General features: G+C 41.2%; 1 protein-coding gene across 2 annotated transcripts; it reads right to left on the minus strand.

Moving 5' to 3' along the window:
- Window positions 1-1,771: 1,771 nt before the first annotated feature.
- Window positions 1,772-18,056, minus strand: LOC124033320 (leucine-rich repeat LGI family member 3-like). Of its 2 annotated transcripts, XM_046345316.1 has the most exons (11): window positions 17,996-18,013; window positions 13,282-13,327; window positions 12,992-13,207; window positions 11,483-11,554; window positions 8,959-9,030; window positions 4,840-4,911; window positions 4,654-4,725; window positions 4,292-4,461; window positions 4,035-4,199; window positions 3,764-3,854; window positions 1,772-3,188 (listed from the first exon to the last, which is right to left on the minus strand). In XM_046345316.1, exons 3-11 carry the CDS (start codon window positions 13,198-13,200, stop codon window positions 2,459-2,461), a joined length of 1,653 nt encoding a protein of 550 aa, XP_046201272.1. In that variant the 5' UTR covers window positions 13,201-13,207; window positions 13,282-13,327; window positions 17,996-18,013; the 3' UTR covers window positions 1,772-2,458. The 2 variants fall into 2 exon arrangements, with proteins under 2 accessions (XP_046201272.1, XP_046201271.1); XM_046345315.1 differs by lacking the exon at window positions 13,282-13,327 and having other exon boundaries at window positions 17,996-18,056.
- Between the last annotated feature and the right edge of the window lie 2,118 nt (window positions 18,057-20,174).

Consider the following 20,174-nt stretch of genomic DNA (forward strand, 5'->3'; position numbering starts at 1 on the left):
TTTTTTAATTTATAGGATTCAGATCATATTCAATAAATTTAGTACCAAATATCCGATTTGGACCAATCCTTTTCCTACCAATGAGTAAGACATGAGGAATACATTTTTTTTGTCAAATGCCAATAAGCTCCCTGCACAACTCATTCCATTCCATTCCAACAACCAGTATACAGTTTCAGTTCTCTGTTTGACAAGTAGTATGAAGCTGCGACTTGGAGTATTGCTTCTCCATACGATGTAATTTATATTTAGAGATCCATCCCCAATTTTTTTTAAACTTTGTGGCATTTACGGGGACTCGTGACTCATTCAGGGGGTCTGAGACACCCCTGCCCCCCCCCGTAATTCAGACTCTGCTCACACTATACCCCCTTCTATGGTGGTAAGTGTCAAATACAGTAGTGAACCATACAATCACAACACTCATAATATCCTACTAACAATGTGTATATACCGGTATAGGCTATTCGAAGAATAATGTTGAAACAAGTTATTTTATTTTTGACATAAATGTGACTAATGCTGGAGAACTTTGTTCTAAAGCGATGTCCACACCAATTGGATGTAGTGACCATATAGTAGCTATATCCAGAAAAAGTCAGGGTTCCAAAGGCTGGACTTAAAATAGTGTAGGCCAATAAGAGAACATACAAATCGTTCTGTAGTGATTCTTATGAAGATATTTTTTATTTCATTTTTTAATTTCACCTTTATTTATACAGGTAAGTCAATTAAGAACAAATTCTTATTTACAATGTCCTGTAATGTGCAGCATCCAGGCGCTGCACTTGATGCATTCTTCCAGTTATCAATAAGCATGCACCAAAACCACAAGCATTGTATTTGGTACAAATAATTCCATAAGTATTGGCCTCAGCTGAGTATGATAATGATTAATGTGGCTGTTGAGCAAGTAGAGGAGACTAAACTTGTTGGTTTTACCTTAGAAGGTAAACTGTTATGGTCAAAGCATATTGATTCCGTTGTTGTAACGATAGGGACAATTATGACTATGATAAAGACGTGCTCTGCTTTTTCAACAACACATTCAACCAAACAAGTCCTGCAGGCTCTGGTTTTATCACATCTTGAGTATTGCCTGGTTATATAAATGTGAGCAGCATTCACACAGAGGACTCATATCAACAAGATGCATTTGTTTCTCTTGGCTCAAGGTAGAGGAAAGATTGACTGCATCACTTCTTGTTTGTATGAGAAACATTACTTTGTTGAAAATAACATACAGTTCTGACAGACATACCCCACTAGACATGCCACAAGGGGTCTCTTCATAGTCCCCAAGTCCAAAACAAATGTAAGGCAATGAACAGTGTTGTACAGTGCATTCGGAAAGTATTCAGACCCCTTGACTTTTTCCACATTGTTACGTTCCAGCCTTACTCAAATGGATTGAATTGTTTTTTCCCGCCTCAATCTACACACAATACTCCATAACGACAAAGCAAAAACAGGCTTGTAGATATTTAAAAAATATATACAGTACCAGTCCAAAGCTTGAATGCCAAGAGTGTGCTGTCATCAAGACAAAGGGTGGCTACTTTGAAGAATCTCAAATATATTTTGATTTGTTGAACCCTTTTTTTGTGACTACATGATTCGATATGTGTAATTTCATAGTTGTGATGTCTTCACTATTCTACAATGTAGAAAATAGTAAAAATAAAGAAAAACCCTGGAATGAGTAGGTGTCCATATATATAATATACACACACACACACAGTGATGACAGGAGCTTGACAACCTTCCAGTCCTATTCAGTTAACCAAACATTTATTTAGGGAAATCTGTACATGTGCACATGCATTGTAATTAAACAAAAATATATTGGTATCATTCAAGATCAACAGAGCGAAATTTATTAACACGTATTGCTATTATTACCTTGATGCAATATAAAATGTACACATAATAATTTTATAAAAGATGATCTACTGTTAAGAGAACATTATGGCATGCAGATTACAGTATTGCTTTGAACAAAATATCTTAACTATCATTTCATAGAATGTCTAACTATTTGATGTGAACAGTTATTTTCCTATATTGATATTCATGAATTAAAGGATTTGAAACATCCAATAGAAAAGTTCAGTAGATGCACATGCTTTTCACATAATCTGATGTTACTTATATTTGTACTATATCTGCAATGGAACCTCCAAGTATATTTTCCACAGAGCATAAATTAATGGTAGGTCAAGTAAGTAGTGATGTTGCATAGTGATGTACTAGTTATGGTGATATGTTCTGTCATTACACATCCAGTTTTAATTGATTCAGACATATCAGAAGATATCATGCATTTCCTGTTCATTGGTACGATTACATTTTGTTTTGCCAATTTAACAGGCATTTAGTTGCATGGCTTAGATTGCTTCTCCACAAGAACAGCACAGATTAATGAATGGTCTCATACTGTAGATTCAGCTGGATTGGTCTATTTGGCACTGAGATCCACTATTAGGTGCTGGTAGGCTAGTGTGTTGCCTTTAAAGCTGGCTGCCAGCAGCATGTCTTTGTTGTCCACAGACACCAAGCTGAAGGCCCGGGGTGCTCTCATGTTGAGCTCCTGGAAGGGCTGGAAGCGCTGGGTGAGGTCATCCCACAGGTAAACTCGAGAGAAGGAGAAATCACTCCCTAGGAGAAGATACTGGCGGGGGCCCACAGTGAATGGATACACAGCCATGGAGCCACGTGAGGGCAGGGTCTGAATCTCAACATAGCGCTGCCCCTCCCATCGGAGAATCTTGGAGTCACCAATGAAGCGTGTAAGGCAAAGGTAGAGAACGTTGCGCACCCAGAAATGCTTGACCATCTGCACGTCGAAAGTCTCAGTGATTTGGGAATGAAAGGCAAACTGGCGCAGGCTGCGGTTCCACTGGTAAACCACTGGGGGCTGAGAGGCACTGGAGAGAATGAGACGCTGCTTCCCTTCCACATCTAGGAACTCCACATGGGTGTCACGATGCCAGGGATGAAGGGATTGGTGGGAGTAGAAACCGTTGCTGTTCCAGCGGTATATACTCGTAGAGCCTGCCTTGGAACTGTCTGCCACGGCAAAGTACCACTCATCATCCAGCTGGAAGGTCTCAACAAAGTTGGGTTTCCTCACACGTGTGGTGTCAATGTCCTGAATCTTCACAAATCGCTGTGGGTCCTCTTCCCACCTGAAAAGGTGTCAACCAGGTCAGCCATCCCAAAATCATCATCACAAACATCTAATCGTAACACAATTTTGGCACATTTTCAATAATGATTTACCCCAGTTTTTTACCCAAAAGATTCAAAAGATTTTCTGCTTCTATCTACAAAGGCTGGCACCCGTGCCTCACCGGGCCATGGCTCTGGCAGACCTGTTCTAACTTGGGGCCAAGCCAGGCGGCTGGTACTTTTCAGCTGGCATTTACATAACACTTGATAACTGTGAACTTTAACACCTCACAAATCAACAGTCTTGAATTATGCATAAGTTGTTGATTGTGCTCGCCACTGGTTGAATCAACTATGTTTTCATGTAATTTCAAATTACGTTGAACCAACATTGAATTGACGTCTGTGCCCAGTGGGAAGTCTTAAGTGTCATACTCTGATGGAAACACAATTACACCAGAGCTTACATTAACATAAAACACTGGTGGCCCACTGGTGTGTGGGTAAGTCTTAATGGAAAAGCGCCAATGGCTAAGAAAATTAACAAATCAATTACATTTAGCCTTTGATAAAGAATTGGAATAAGTCTCACTTGTAGATGTGGGATCCTCCAAAAAGTTGAGCCACAACCATGTAAAGAGTGTTGTTTATGACCACAGGCTTGCAGTAGACAGCGGAGCGAGCTAGGAGAAACAAAGAAGCAGAAAGCAGCAGGTTTAGCTGAATTCAGTCTCCTCTGTGTACTTAAAGATACAATGTAAAATCCCTTGGTCTATAATTAAGTGATAACAGTTGAATGCATTGGTTGTCTTGTGGCATGATTTGTTATATTAAAAAAGGCTTAAGTCAAAGAAGAAACTAACCTGTTATATTATGGTACATCCGGAAGACCATTTCCACATGATCCCATACAAACAGTGTACAGAACCCAGTATCAGGCTGGGCGAAGGCCACAAACTGATTGTTGTTGAATTCATAGGACTCCACTGACACAGACTGGAAGGGAAAAGTCTCATAAACGGCAAAGTCTACAGGGGAAGACAGAGATGAGGATTATCAATCTATCAATTAAGTGCCTTGCTGTCCTGTGAAATTAATTTAAAGATGATTTGGGGCAAACCTGCACTGATACAGTTGAAGTCTCGTGGGGTGAGATCATGGATTCTGCGACCTTGGAACTCAAATGGGCTGGCACAGTAGATGGCAGGGACAGAGGTGTTGGTCTTCTCCATCCAGTCCACCAGCCACTTGATTTTACAGTCACAGCGGAATGAGTTACCCCGCAGGTCTCTGGGTAACACATAGAACAATAGAATGACAGAAGGTAAACTGTCTCGTAAGGATTCTTGGTAGCGCATTTCCAATTACAGCGCTGAATAAAATTGTAATAACATGGTGATAACTTAGTTACTTCAAAAACATATCACAAGATGAAACCTATGATAAGGCTAACGTGTCCCTTTCAAAAAGTAGTGTACTTACAAGTCTGTCAAAATATCAAGATATTTGAAGAGTTCTCGTGGAAGGAACTGCAGGTTATTATTTGACAGAGAACTACAAGAGACAGAGATAAGATCAAATGTATAACAATCATAACATGTCCATGCAATACGTAACAAGTATTCTTCCATTGATATTTACAGAGAAAAAGTCAGAAGATATACTCACAGGTGAGTCAAGGATTTAAGCCCTCTGAAGGTATGCTTTGACAGGGCTTGGACGTCATTGTTCTCTACAAATCTGATGAAAGCAATCATGATAATCAAGATACTTGTGGTAGAACTGGGGGTCATTTGCTAATATACAGTACCAGTCTGTTTATAATTCCATGTGTTTTTTCATAGTTTTGATGTCTTCACTATTATTCTACAATGTAGAAAACAGTAAAAAAAAAAATAAAGAAAACCCTTTGATTGAATCTGTGTGTCCAAACTTGATTGGTACTGTAATTCAATCAAGACCATTTAAATACATTGCCATGTCACTCATGGACAGTACACAGCCTTGTTTTCCATATTCAGAGTGTGATATTTGTCTTATTGAACCTGATTGTGTCTCCGTCTTTCCCTTATTTATTTACTTCAAAAGCCTGTTCCTAAGGGGAACATGTCCTGCAAACTTTGAGAGATTTCATTTAGCTTCCAGGGAATGCTTCCTGAATCTTAAGCAGCTATAATGGGAACGGACCTGTCTGCTGGCTGGACTGTCTGCAGTAAGAGCGGGACTAACCTTGAGGATAAGCCAAGTTGTAAGGAAAAGAGGGGGAGGGAATCTTTTACTGGCTATGGTGCAAAGCATCCAAAACAACCATTCATCATCCGCTCACATTTTTCTAATGGAGGTAACGTAGCAGGTGTACGTCTCTTGGGTATACTTAAAATCGAGAAATGACTTATAGGCAAAACTGCCCTGTCATCAGATAGTTAGTAAGGTGCCTCTACATGGGTTCAGGAATAAATATAGTCTAAGCCCTGTATCAAAGTTCAGCTGTTTGGACATTGAACTGAGCCACTTAGAAACTAAAAGAATGTTACTGTGCAAATGTTGCCAACTATAAAACAAGTTGTCGATTGGACAATATTTGGCTTAAGTTACTAATGCAAACATAGCTCTGTGAACTACCTGTACTACACAAATGACAACCACAATTAATCTCTTCAAAACATTGCACACATGAGAATTTCTCATCATATCACCAACATCTCCTTATTTTAGGATGATGAATCTATAATTTTAGTTGATGGAATGATGAAAGATAGCCACAAGTGACAATTGGCTACAGGTGCATTCTCTGTCTTCATTCTGGATGTGTGAGGCATCCCAGGGCTACACTGTGTGAGCTCAGTCAGACTGCAGTCAGTCTCCTATTTGGAGCAGCACTGGATATGAAGATCTGAGTTCATTAGCATTCACAGTGAGGAGCCACCATTGGGTAGAGCTGGCTGGGTGCTGCAGAGCCCTGGGGCTGGGCTGCAGCCAGAGCCACACAATCACTTTATGGAGCCTAATGCATTGCTTACATGGAAAGCAGCAAATGCGATGGCATCAGCAATTTAATATTTCCTGGTGGCCAACTTCCTGTCAATTAACAAAACGGCATGCTCAGCTTTATCAGGACCCACAAAGGAAGGAAGACTAGTCTCTGGTAGGAGGAGGTACAATATTCAATGTTACTTGAACTTTCCTTGTTTGGCTGAGGACTGGACACCATAGTAATCTTTAATTGTAACACCACTTCCTCATTCTTTCAGATATAATGTTTGTTGAGCATATACAGTTGAAGTCGGAAGTTTACATACACCTTAGCCAAAAACATAAGCTCCTTCCTGAGCTGTATGACGGCTGCGTGGTCCCATGGTGTTTATACTTGCGTACTATTGTTTGTACAGATGAACGTGGTAACTTCAGGCATTTGGAAATTGCTCAAAAGGATGAACCAGAGTTGTGGAGGTCTACAATTTATTTTTGATGATTTTTGATGATTTTATTTTATTTTCCCATGATGTCAAGCAAAGAGACACTGCGTCTGAAGGTAGGCCTTGAAATACATCCACAGGTACAGTGGGGCAAAAAAGTATTTAGTCAGCCACCAATTGTGCAAGTTCTCCCACTTAAAAAATGAGAGAGGCCTGTAATTTTCATCATAGGTACACTTCAACTATGACAGACAAAATGAGGGAAAAAATCCAGAAAATCACATTGTAGGATTTTTAATGAATTTATTTGCAAATTATGGTGGAAAATAAGTATTTGGTCACCTACAAACAAGCAAGATTTCTGGCTCTCACAGACCTGTAACTTCTTATTTAAGAGGCTCCTCTGTCCTCCACTCGTTACCTGTATTAATGGCACCTGTTTGAACTTGTTATCAATATTAAAGACACCTGTCCACAACCTCAAACAGTCACACTCCAAACTCCACTATGGCCAAGACCAAATAGCTGTCAAAGGACACCAGAAACTAAATTGTAGACCTGCACCAGGCTGGGAAGACTGAATCTGCAATAGGTAAGCAGCTTGGTTTGAAGAAATCAACTGTGGGAGCAATTATTAGGAAATGGAATACAAGACCACTGATAATCTCCTCGATCTGGGGCTCCACGCAAGATCTCACCCCGTAGGGTCAAAATTATCACAAGAACGGTGAGCAAAAATCCTAGAACCACACAGGGGGACCTAGTGAATGACCTGCAGAGAGCTGGGACCAAAGGAACAAAGCCTACCATCAGTAACACACTACGCCGCCAGGGACTCAAATCCTGCAGTGGAAGACGTGCCCCTCTGCTTAAACCAGTACATGTCCAGGCCCGTCTGAAGTTTGGATGATCCAGAAGAAGATTGGGAGAATGTCATATGGTCAGATGAAACCAAAATATAACTTTTTGGTAAAAACTCAACTCGTCGTGTTTGGAGGACAAAGAGTGCTGAGTTGCATCCAAAGAACACCATACCTACTGTGAAGCATGGGGGTGGAAATATCATGCTTTGGGGCTGTTTTTCTGCAAAGGAACCAGGACGACTGATCCGTGTAAAGGAAAGAATGAATGGGGCCATGTATCGTGAGATTTTGAGTGAAAACCTCCTTCCATCAGCAAGGGCATTGAAGATGAAACGTGGCTGGGTCTTTCAGCATGACAATGATCCCAACACACCGCCAGGGCAACGAAGGAGTGGCTTCGTAAGAAGCATTTCAAGGTCCTGGAGTGGCCAAGCCAGTCTCCAGATCTCAACCCCATAGAAAATCTTTGGAGGGAGTTGAAAGTCCGTGTTGCCCAGCAACAGCCCCAAAACATCACTGCTCTAGAGGAGATCTGCATGGAGGAATGGGCCAAAATACCAGCAACAGTGTGTGAAAACCTTGTGAAAACGTTTGATCTCTGTCATTGCCAACAAAGGGTATATAACAAAGTATTGAGAAACTTTTGTTATTGACCAAATACTTATTTTCTACCATAATTTGCAAATAAATTCATTAAAAATCCTACAATGTGATTTTCTGGATTTTTTTCCTCATTTTGTCTGTCATAGTTGAAGTGTACCTATGATGAAAATTACAGGCCTCTCTCATCTTTTTAAGTGGGAGAACTTGTACAATTGGTGGCTGACGAAATACTTTTTTTGCCCCACTGTACACCTCCAATTGACTCAAATGATGATCAGAAGCTTCTAAAGCCATGACATCATTTTCTGGAATTTTCCAAGCTATTTAAAGGCACAGTCAACTTATAATAATAATAATAATAATAATATATGCCATTTAGCAGACTCTTTTATCCAAAGCGACTTACAGTCATGTGTGCATACATTCTACGTATGGGTGGTCCCGGGGATCGAACCCACTACCCTGGCGTTACAAGCGCCATGCTCTACCAACTAAACTTCTGACCCACTAGAATTGTGATACAGTGAATTATAAGTGAAATATTCTGTCTGTAAACAATTGTTGGAACAATTACTTGTGTCATGCACAAAGTAGATGCCCTAACCGAATTGCCAAAACTGTAGTTTGTTAACAAGAAATTTGTGGGAGTGGTTGAAAAATGAATTTGAATGACTCCATCGTACGTGTATGTAAACTTCCGACTTCAAATGTATGTGTGTGTGTGTGTGTGTGTGTGTGTGTGTGTGTGTGTGTGTGTGTGTGTGTGTGTGTGTGTGTGTGTGTGTGTGTGTGTGTGTGTGTGTGTGTGTGTGTGTGTGTGTGTGTGTGTGTGTGTGTGTGTGTGTGTGTGTGTGTGTGTGTGTGTGTGTGTGTGACTGAATGAAGGCACAAAGTGGGACACTTACAGGTACTGCAGGTGTGCCAGACCTGCAAAGGCATCATCAGCCACCACAGTGAAGGTATTGGAGTTCAGAAGACTGCAGAAAGGGAGAGAAAGGGAGAGGTTTACAAAATACTGGAATTAAATGTTTCACTTTCCATTTAATGCCCAGAAAAATACTGCTAGAGAGGATAGAAGACATCTTACTGAATACTGGTACTGTAAATGTGTATTTATTTACACTTGATTTTAAATGGACACAATTAGTGTACAAAGCATCTCCTCCAGTAACAAATAAATCACTTGAATTTGTGTGGAGTGGACAAGAATTACTCAATTTAAAGGCAGTGATCAAGTATCCAATATACATAGTATGGGTCGGCCTTAATATAAACTGAAACCACTTCATCTTAGCACACACACTCCATTGAATCTGCATAGACAGATAAGCCATTGTTTAAATAGAAGAGAACTGAAGGGAGTCAGTCATGGGTGATGACACTGATACAGAGCCACTTTACTCACTAATGCCATGTCACCACTGTTTTCAATAACAGTTTATTTCAAGAGATTTATAGTGATTGTATTGTTGAACAAATGTTACTTCACAACTTGTACATCTTATCTAATTTCAGTTCCTTTCAGAAACAATTCACGCCTCTTAAGTTAACTTTTTCCATATGTTGTTTTACAGCCTGAATAAAACATTGATTCAATGTATATTTTGTGTCACTGAATAACCCATAATTTCAAAGTGGAATTTTGTTGATTTTTTTGACAATTAATAGAAAATGTAAAGCTGAAATATCAACTCAAGACAATTATTCAACTCCTTTATTATGGCAAGCCTAAATAAGTTCAGGAGTAAACATGTGTTTTACATATCGCATAGTAAGTTGAATGGACTCATTCCGTGTTTAATAAGTGGTTAACATTATTTTTTTATGACTACCCTATCTCTGCACCCCACACAATTATCTGTAAGGTCCCTCAATCGAGTAGTACATTTCAAGCACAGATTCAACCACAAAGACCAGGGAGGTTTTTCAATGGCTTGCAAAGAAGGGTACCGATTGGTAGATGTGTAAAAAAGAAAAAAGCAGACACTGAACATCCATTTGAGCACGGCGAAGTTATTCATTTGGCTTTGGATGGACACACAGTCACTACAAAGATACAGGACACAGGAGATTGGTGGCACCTTAATTGGGGAGGACGGGCTCTTGGTAATGGTTGGAGCAGGATGGGTGGAATGGTATCAAAAACAAACATGTGGTTTATATGTGTTTGATACCATTCCATTCCAGACATTAGTGTGCTATCCTCCCTTCAGCAGCCTCCACTGATAAAGGCGTCCTTCCTAACTCAGTTTCCGGAGAGGAAGGAAACTGCTCAGGGATTTCACCATAAGGCCAATTGTCAGTTTAATGGTTGTGATGTGAGAAAACTGAGGATAGATCAACAACATTGTAGTTACTCCACAGAGTGAAAGAAGGAAGCCTGTACAGAATACAATTATTCTAAAACATGCATCCTGTTTGCAACAAGGCACTGAAATAATACTGCAAAAAAATGTTGCGAAGAAATACACTTTTTTGCCTTGAATACAAAGTGTTATGTTTGCGATAAATCCAACACAACACAACACATTACTAAGAACCACTCGTCATATTTTCAAGCATGGTGGTGGCTGCATCATGTTTTGGGTATGCTTGTCATTTCCAAGGATTAAGGCTGAATAAAATGGAAATAGGATGAAAATAAATGGATCAGCTATAAGCACAGACAAAATGCTAGATAAAATCGTGATTCAGTCTGCTTTCCAACAGACACTGGGAGATGAATTACCCTTTCAGCAGGACAATAACCTAAAGCACAAGGCCAAATCTACACTGGAGTTGCTTATCAAGATGACATTGAATATTCCAGTGGCCGAATTACAGTTTTGACTTAAATTGGATTGAAAATCTATGGCAAGACTTGAAAATGGCTTTCTAGCAACTTGACAGATCTTGAACCATTTTAAAAAGAATAATGACTTAAATATTTTACAATCCAAGTGTGCAAAGGTCTAAGACTTACCAAAACGGCGCTTCTACAAAATATTGACTCAGGGGTGTGAAAACTTATGTAAATTAGATATTTCTATATAATTTTCAATAAATATGCTACAATGTCTCCAAGCATGTTTTGACTTTGTCATTGTGTGGTATTGTGTGGCGACGGGTGAGATTTTTCTTGATTTATTCAATTTTGAATACAGACTGTAACACAACAAACAGTGGAGTAAGTCAAGGGGTATGAATACTTTCTGAATGAACTGTATATGTTTAGCCCTCCAACATCTATTATCCTGATTTGCCTCCAAAACAACCAGCGAGATTGGTCAAGCTGAATTTTTGTTGTTGTACAGAAGATGTGTTTTGGAGAGAACATGTTTAGCATTTTCATTGACCCAAGCCACAGAAGTTAAGTTGAGACTGCTCTAATTCCTCTACCTCAGACAGTAAGGGTGAGGATAGAATGATGGGACATGCATGAATACTCACAGGAACTGCAGCAGGTGCAGGTGGGAGAAGGCTCCCTCTGGGATTGTAGTGAAGGCTGCATTCACCATTGTCCTGAGAAGTACAGACAATCAACTTATCATCCAGGCTCTATCAACTAACATTAAGTCAATGTCATCATGCTTATCATATAAAATCCTACCCCCATTGTGCACAAGGGCTTGTTGTTCCACGCTAAATGTGTATATGTTGCTGTTGCCACATATGTTTTTGTGATGTATTCATGAGAATAACATGTTTATGAGCATAGCTTTTGGTTAAAAAAATTCTGGTCACAGACTTTTAGTTTTTGTACATTTGAAGGGGAGAAATAAGAATTGTTAGGGCCTGATGGATGTTGGTGCTGCATCCCACCTAATCAATATGAGTGGACAGAGACTGCAAGGGGATGTCCTCCCTAGTCCCCAGGCACAGTCAATCTATTGACAGAACTAAACATGCAGAACGGCATGTTTTTACCAGGAGCTCAATCTGTATTACCATTTGAATTTCAAGGAGGGCGAAATCTTTTGAAACTAGGACACACAGTTTCTTTATTCACAGGTTCCTGTATTCATCACTTTAAAAATGAGGCTACCTCCACCTTGTAGTGCTTGTGCTCTTCAATTCCCCAAGCTCTTTAAATACAAGAACATTATGTTCAATTACAGAAAGATAATACATTGAGTCAATATCAACTAAAAATCAAAGTAAACATATAACTAAAATGTAACCATACTGAGTCCTATGCTACAGAATGTATTACATTATTGTCATTCCAATTACTGTGCACTATTTATCTAACCTTTGTAAGGTTACTATCCCTTGGAGGACATGCATGTCTTTTGCTGTGAATCTGTTGTAAGTCCCAGGAGGGCTAAGGCACATCCCATTGCTCTACTCCAATCAATGTAGTCTAATTTCTGCTAGCTCCCCCTGACTTCTGTCCAAGGATGAAGAGAGACTGAGGCACAGGGACACAAAGTGCCCATTTGTCATATTTCATTAGCATGTCGTGGCTGACCTAGCCCTGTCCATCAAAACACACAAGCCATGGTGAACCTGCTCCTTTCTTTCTCTTAAGTCTCTTTAAAATCAGACACACGTTCTTGAGGAGCTCAAACACCATCTTGCTCTCCTGATAATGGTATTTTCAGAGACACAGTTCACTGTTGTTTAGAAAAGATAACCGTGGTATAACTTAAGAAGTTACAAAAAAAGGATCAGTGGTTTTATACAGTATAAGCTTTTGGAAACCAGACACATTAGAATATATTGTAAAAGCCCAAATTACCTTGTTGTAAAGTGTAGCCTAATGTAAGGTCAACAGGCTAGTCCATGAATTATTAAGTAATCTGTAAAAACCATGCATGACATCAGATCTTCCATCTAGTAAGTCTTTATGTACATTATCAACAGCTGGTTTTATCATTTTGGAATGAAATGTAAGGAATAAACCAAAAAGCAGAGAGAGTATACAGGAACAGACAGAGTGATCAATGTTGTACTCACAGAGAGATGATCCCAGGGGGAAAGCTCTTGGGGATAGCCTTGGTATCCACACAGAAGGCACTGTCTTTGGTGCAGGAGCAGGTGACAGGACAACGGGGGATTTTGGGGACCCTCTTGGCCCCTGTCTCCCCCACCAGGCAGAGAAGCAGACTTAGGCCGGCCAACAGCCTCAGCCATTCCGGGACCCTTCTCGATCCGGCATCCAGCATATTTCCTCTTTGGATGACAGATGGACAGGGACTAGTGACAAAGACTGCTGAGCCTCAAGAAGTTGTGTTTTCTCTGGTTACCTTGTAGCAGCAGCAGTAGTAGTGTTGATGCTGAGGTATCAAATGACTGAAGATTTGGAGAGGCAGTTCAAAAGAGAGAGAAGCAGAGAGTGAGAGAGCAGAGCCAGAGAGGGGGCATATTCACTGTGTGTGTGTGTATGTGTGTGTGCTCTGCAGCTTCCCTGGATGTGTGTGTGTTCTCCCTAGAGCTGCGGTCAGAGCGCAGACTGCGGGAGTGAGGCTGCAATTCCCCGTGTTAGGACCTGTACGCAGCACCGCTGACTGAATTATTTACTATCTCACAGAAGCCTTAAAAATATGGCCAGAGAGGCAGCCAGGCAGGGGGAGGGGAGAGGAGAGGAGCAACAAGGGCAGTAGCTGGGAGGGAATGGAAGGGTGAGGAGGCTCTGGGATCTTCACACTCTGCCGCGGACACACACAGCTTGACAGTATACAGACACCAAAATCAGAAATAAGACTTTTGAAACAATACTTTACCAAGTTATATTTTTATATGAAAGTTCATTTGTATTGTAAAACATGTACTGTATATCACATGAATCAGCAATTTACAGTTTGTTCAGAGGAGGCACAACACATTTGGCCTCTTACTTTTATCTACACGTAGGCCAACGTGTGCAGATCTGGAGGATGTTCCGGAGCATAAACAACCCATATTAGAACCTATAGAATTCCATTGAATCCTTTAGAATCTGAAAATAGGGAAAACAGAGTTGCATACCCACACAGTGGAGCTGTTGGCCATATAATGGAGCTGTGTGGCTCCAGCAGCCAGTAGTTTGGTGGCAGCCGTGAGAGGAGACAGAGCTGCAGTGCCAGGCACAGCCAGCTTTCCCACACATCAACACTGTTTTCATGAACAGATAGCAACCACCTTTGAGTCTGCTGGGTACTGTCTACAATTATCATGTTGCCTAGGTCCCAACACGTTGCCTGTTTCAGACAGGCAATAATAGAGGAATTCTATGTGGTGTTCAACAGTGCTCCATTCTATCCCATTTCCACTCCAGGGACAATTTAACTATAGGGCATCAATATTCAGAGTACATATCAGGAAACATTTACATTGGTAGGAAAAAGACGAGAAACACTGCCATGTCAACTAACTACAACTGCTGCTAAATCAACGTGGTCTCAGGGCAATTCATATTATTGTGTACGTAAATCTGACACCCCATTTACTATGATATATTGAGTTACGTTAGTTTACATTATGAATGGAATAGCCGTTGTAAAATATTATACGTCTGTCTCTGAGACCAGGTTGCTTGTTGCGCTGCAACAAAGGAAAATTATGGGGGAAACTTACATTGAAAGTTAGGGTAACCAAAACGACAAAGTTTAGGTGAATTTATGTAGCATGTAAGGTGATTGGGCTACATTTAGAATAAAGGGAAGGGTTAGCACCCATCCTCCCAGACCTCCCTGTTTTCATCTCTGTCTAAAGTAACTAGACAGTTAGTAGGTATCATACGTAAAGTAAGTTTCATTTGGCTCTGAGACCAGGTTGCAAAAACAGCAAACATTTACAGCAACTGATCTACTACCTTTGTATTCAATGGTATTGTTTGTATGTGTGTTATTAATTACATCTTCATAAAAATAGTTGTTTACCCCTTTAAAGTCTACCTGGAAGATTCATATACTTTAGAGTTGATGAAATGGCACTCTGTCAGGTTTTTCAGTCACTACTGCCTCCCTGCCCCAGCCCTATATCTCATGTCATCTAGCATACATTGAGGGGAAAAAAACGTTACTAACACCTGCTCTTTCCATGAGACTGACCAGGTGAATCCAGGTCAAAGCTATGATCCCTTATTGATGTCACTTGTTAAATCCACTTCAATCAGTGTAGAGGAGACAGGTTAAAAAAATATGTTTAAGCCTTGAAACAATTGAGACATGGATTGTGTATGTGAACCATTCAGAGGGTGAATGGCCAAGACAAAATATTTAAGTGCCTTTGAACGGGGTATGATAGTAGGTGCCAGGCTCACCGGTTTGTGTCAAGAACTGCAACACTGATGGGTTTTTCACGCTCAACAGCTTCCCGTGTGTATCAAGAATGGTCCATCACCCAAAGGACATCCAGCCAACTTGACACAACTGTGGGAAGCATTGGAGTCAACATGTGCCAGCATCCCTGTGGAGCGCTTTCGACACCTAGAGGGGCTGTAAACACAGTTTATGCTGTCTAAAGCCCTGTTTATACCTGGTGCTAACATGCATCATTTGTCCTGATCTTGTTCACTTTCTGATTGTGCCCACATGTTTTGACAGATGTAGACAATAAAAAACGCATTGTGATGGTACACAATGTATGTGGATGTGTATGGATATCTCATAGGTAGACAGATGTGGATAGTAAAACCATTTCCATAATTTTCCTGCCTTTAAAATCATTGACAGGTGGCAACATGGACGTATGGCATCAGTGTCTTAAAAAATGTACATTTTGAAATAATATCTGACAAATGATTTGCATACAGGAAATTCTGGTCACAATGCAGACAGTGGGTGGATAAAAAACATTAGCACCATCTGTAGACGCATGTCTGAAAAAGTGGCCACAATCAGAATGTAAACAAGATCAGGACAAAGGAACCATGTTAGCGCCAAGTATAAGCGAAGCATAAAATAAATAACAATGAGAACATTCTAACAGCGTTTGAGTGTGGAGAGTGCCATACTTTAGACAAAACAGGCTGCCTGCTGTAGAGCACAGCAGCAGACATGAGGAGAGAACTTTGAGATTAGACGTGTTCCTACAAGCACAGCAGCTTTCTCTGTCCAGTCAGCACGTCTCCAACAGTTACAGCATAAACAGTTGTGCTTTTGGACTTCAACATTTCGGCTTTCCTGCAATTGAGATCGAAATCTAAAGACCTTGGAATAGAAGCAGTTTACGGTGTAAAGTCTGGCAAGTTTAGAGTTCAGAGCTACAGAGCCCTCTTTTCTTCTCTACCAGACTGTGCTCCTCCCCCCACCGTTCCCCCTCCTGTGTGGCACGTGTATTCTGAATTAAAGCTATTCAACTCTCTGTTGAAGCCTTTTCAGTGACCTCATAGCCCTGGCCTGTTACCTGTGGGGATCAGACATGTTTGGATAACTGCTACTGTGCGTCACTGGCATGAGTCAGTGTTTAACATTGACTTTTTAAAATTCATATTCTAACCCACATCCGAAGCCAGGGCCAAGCAGCCTGAAGAAGGCTCTCTGTCCTTGCTGCCATGTGTCTGGCTTTCACAGCCTCCCTCCGGCTACATATGAAGTAAGATGCTTCCTGTTTCACCTCAGTTACTGTTGTGCTCTCGGAAAATCCAGCTGTCTCAGGTAATGCATTTGCACAGGTGGTCTCACTCAGCCATGTTCAGACTCCACTTAGACATATGCACACAGGTGTCACTAGCTATGCTACGGAGAAACTTCTCAAAGTAATACCAGCAACATAGTAATTCCAGTACAGTAAGTCTTCTGTACGCCCAAATGAAACTAGTCTGGTTGGAAATGTTTCCCAAAGTGGATATAAAAAGGCAGTGGTGCCAGCCAGCCACAAACTAACAGCCAGGGAGTTTACGTCTCCCATCAATAAAATGAGCCCTTACCTTATTGTAACATGCTAATAGAGCCGAAAGAGAAAGTCCTGAAGGAGCAACAGCATCCCCAATGAGTCGGGTGCAAATGCATCCAACCACTAAACCAGGTGACCAAGAAATCCAATAAGGTAAGTGTTTGTAACAGGTCGCGTCTGACAATTCTGTCACTTTTGATGACTGTCTTTATCAGCCAATTCAAATGTAAAAAAATAAAATTAAAATAAGCTTCAGATTATTTCATATTAGGCACTACAGGTGAAAACTGAGGATAAAACCTGCTTGCTGCAGAGCAGATTACATTTTAGGGGTGCAGCAGGTAGGTTGTAATGCTCATGCTCTGCAGAAAGGGGATATGACCCTTTGTTTTGTGACAGAAATCCTATAAAATAAAAAACCATAACAAAACCCTTTTTCAAACAGAAGTCTAATACTGTATGTTGTCTTGCTGAGGCTCAGTTACACATAGGAAGGCATTTCAGTCAGGCACTCTCATCCCGACTCAATTCAATTAAAGAGCTTACAAAGATATATGGCTCAGGGCAGGCCAAGTGATCTGATTAGTTCTGAGAACAACGACCCTGCTGTGATTCATTCCCTTCCCAATCTCGTCACTCACTCTGACTAGCAGAGGGAACATGCAAAGGGTTTGCTGCAGCCAGCCGGGAAATAGAACCAAGTTGAGAAATGCGCCCTGGGGTAGGTTAGAGTATCGTCCAGGAGACATGTGACACTATCCACACCAATCTGTCACACCATCAATAACTGGTGTGTCAAATAGCTCAAAGAAACTGGGTAGGACGGATGGGAGGTACCACAATGGGCATGTCTGCCAACCTATTGAACTTTTATTGACTAGATTTGCATCTTCGGTTTTTGTAGGATTCAGACAGTGTAACAGATGATAAAAGATGGTGATGTAGAGGAGGATGTAGATGGTTACACTAGGATGAACAGAAACCTGGCATTAATGGAAAACAGAAGCACATAGTAAATAAAGGGCAAACACCCAACCTGAAATACTCCAAACACTACAGCGTTACACAATTAGCAAATACAGGTGCACTTATATGTACAACAATCAAACAATCTAAATCTACATAACGATACAAAGTAAATACCTTTGCCGCCACACACCACATTCATGCCACATGGAGTCAATAACTCATCTCTAGTGGTCCGTGCTGATTGGTTTAAGTAAGTATTTAAAGTGGTAGCCCCAGCCATTTTTTGATTGACATGATCGTCCTTAATGAGCTTCGATTGAGTGGTATGGCAACTCCCCCAGGTAGGCGGAGAGTGGGAGGGTTTTTGTACATGGTGTCTTCATCTTTTACTGGGAAAACAGATTACTATTATCATATACCACTGAAGCTCTATGTAAACAACTTTAATCAATCTCGTGTCCATCCAGATCTCAATTTCCACCCCCTTTCCAAGATAGTGAGTTAGGGCATTTCTGTTGAGCAGCATTTTGATGTTGATATTTTGAAACTGAATTACCAGAGGAGCTCAGAAATCCTCCAACAACCAAACATCATGTTTGTATCATAGCTTGATATCATGCAGTACTATCCAGAGCAACCATCTCCCTCCTTGAGCTGAGCCATCATAAAAGATAGGTGATATGCCTCTTGGGAGTTGGATGTGTTGAAGGAATGCATGTGCAGGTATCCTCCTGCCCATGGGGACAGAGGAGAAAGGCTTGGCACACCAGTTGATCCTATTTGATAAAGGGCCTGACAAGCCCAGATTATATGTCTTAGCCTGGAGGAGGTGTCTGACTCATTCCAACGCAGAAGAAAGTTGATCCGGTGAGAAAGAAGAGGGGCCATGCCTGCAGGCATCACTTTTGTGAAGAGGCCAACACGCCTTGTCAACCTGACACAGCCATCTGCTGGTAGCTTTACACCCACCTACACAAAACCACTGTCCTCCATCTCCTCTTCCCCAACCACACCCATACTACCAGACTCCATAAATGCTTGAGTCAAGTAGCTTCTTGCCACATTGTCCCCTCCAGTCCAACCTCTTTCACAGTCATAATCCCTAATTTATGGAATGAATTAGTCACCAAATGTTTTTACAAAAGATAGACTTGAAAACATTTGACATTTTCAGTGGCTATTAATAGGTGATGGAATGTCACTGCATGCGTTAGTTTTCCCGTTCTCTGTCTCTCTGTGACGTGTGAATGCCAGGGTTTATTCTTTCACTTTGAGTACAAGACCACTTCCATGATGAGCATGGAGGGAGGAGCAGGGCGGCCAGTGTGGGACAACCTAACTGACTGTTGGGGTTAGTGTAGAGCAAGGCCTTTCCTTGCTAAACCCTATTGTCAGTTCTGTCCCAGGGCACTGGCGGCTTGTCACAGACACAACCATCCCACAGACATGGGCCCAGTCGTCAACAGAGACCCCAGAATCAACAGCCAAAGAGCATGTATACTCCCTGTCAACAGCTGTCATAGTGACCTCTGTATGCTGTTAGAGATTCTACACTATACTGGTGAGACTGCTGCTTTCTTTATCCTTTTGTTTTGAAAACATTTACATCATAAAAATGACATATAATGTACCACTGCAAACTATGTTGCAAGAACTGAACTACACCCAAAAACCACAATGGCCACAGTCGGATAAAAACCCAGACGATCATCAACTCCTAACCCTCAATAAAGAGGATGGAGAAACAACCCACCAGACAAAGTAAAATATATAATTTCTGACGTTATTTTAGGATTCAAAACATTACTGAGTAATTCACAGCCCACATTTTTCTCCCTTGTTTGTGCTTCAAAATGGTTATTTTGATTCGTCTGTGTTGGTTACAGCTCATTATAGGTGACATGGTCTTAGTGGCTGTTGAAGAGCTCTAACAGCTCTGACAGCACAGTGCCCCCACACTCTGGAAAGTGCCAGTGCCCCCCTTGCTCTGGACACTGCCTACTTCACTATGGGCAGTGCCCCCCTCGCTCTGGACACTGCCCACTTCACTATGGGCAGTGCCCCCCTCGCTCTAGGCAGGGCCCTCATTCTGTGGGTAGGCACTCTGCCTTTAAGACAGGAGACAGGCCTCAGTCTCCTCCACAACACATAGCAGATGGAAGCTGGCCCAATTGATATTCATGAGCCCCTGCATTGTCCCATTCCCTTTTGTTCCCTTCTACCCCTCATGTGCAATGACAACCCCCTCCACTTTTCTCCTCTCTTGTCCCCATAAATAATTGTCTCAATTGCAATGAAACAGCCAGAGGCGCACAACAACAGGCTGATGTCACCACTCCTCTCTCTGGTGGAG

The sequence above is a fragment of the Oncorhynchus gorbuscha genome, linkage group LG04 (genome assembly GCF_021184085.1).
Source record: "Oncorhynchus gorbuscha isolate QuinsamMale2020 ecotype Even-year linkage group LG04, OgorEven_v1.0, whole genome shotgun sequence".
NCBI lineage: Eukaryota > Metazoa > Chordata > Actinopteri > Salmoniformes > Salmonidae > Oncorhynchus > Oncorhynchus gorbuscha.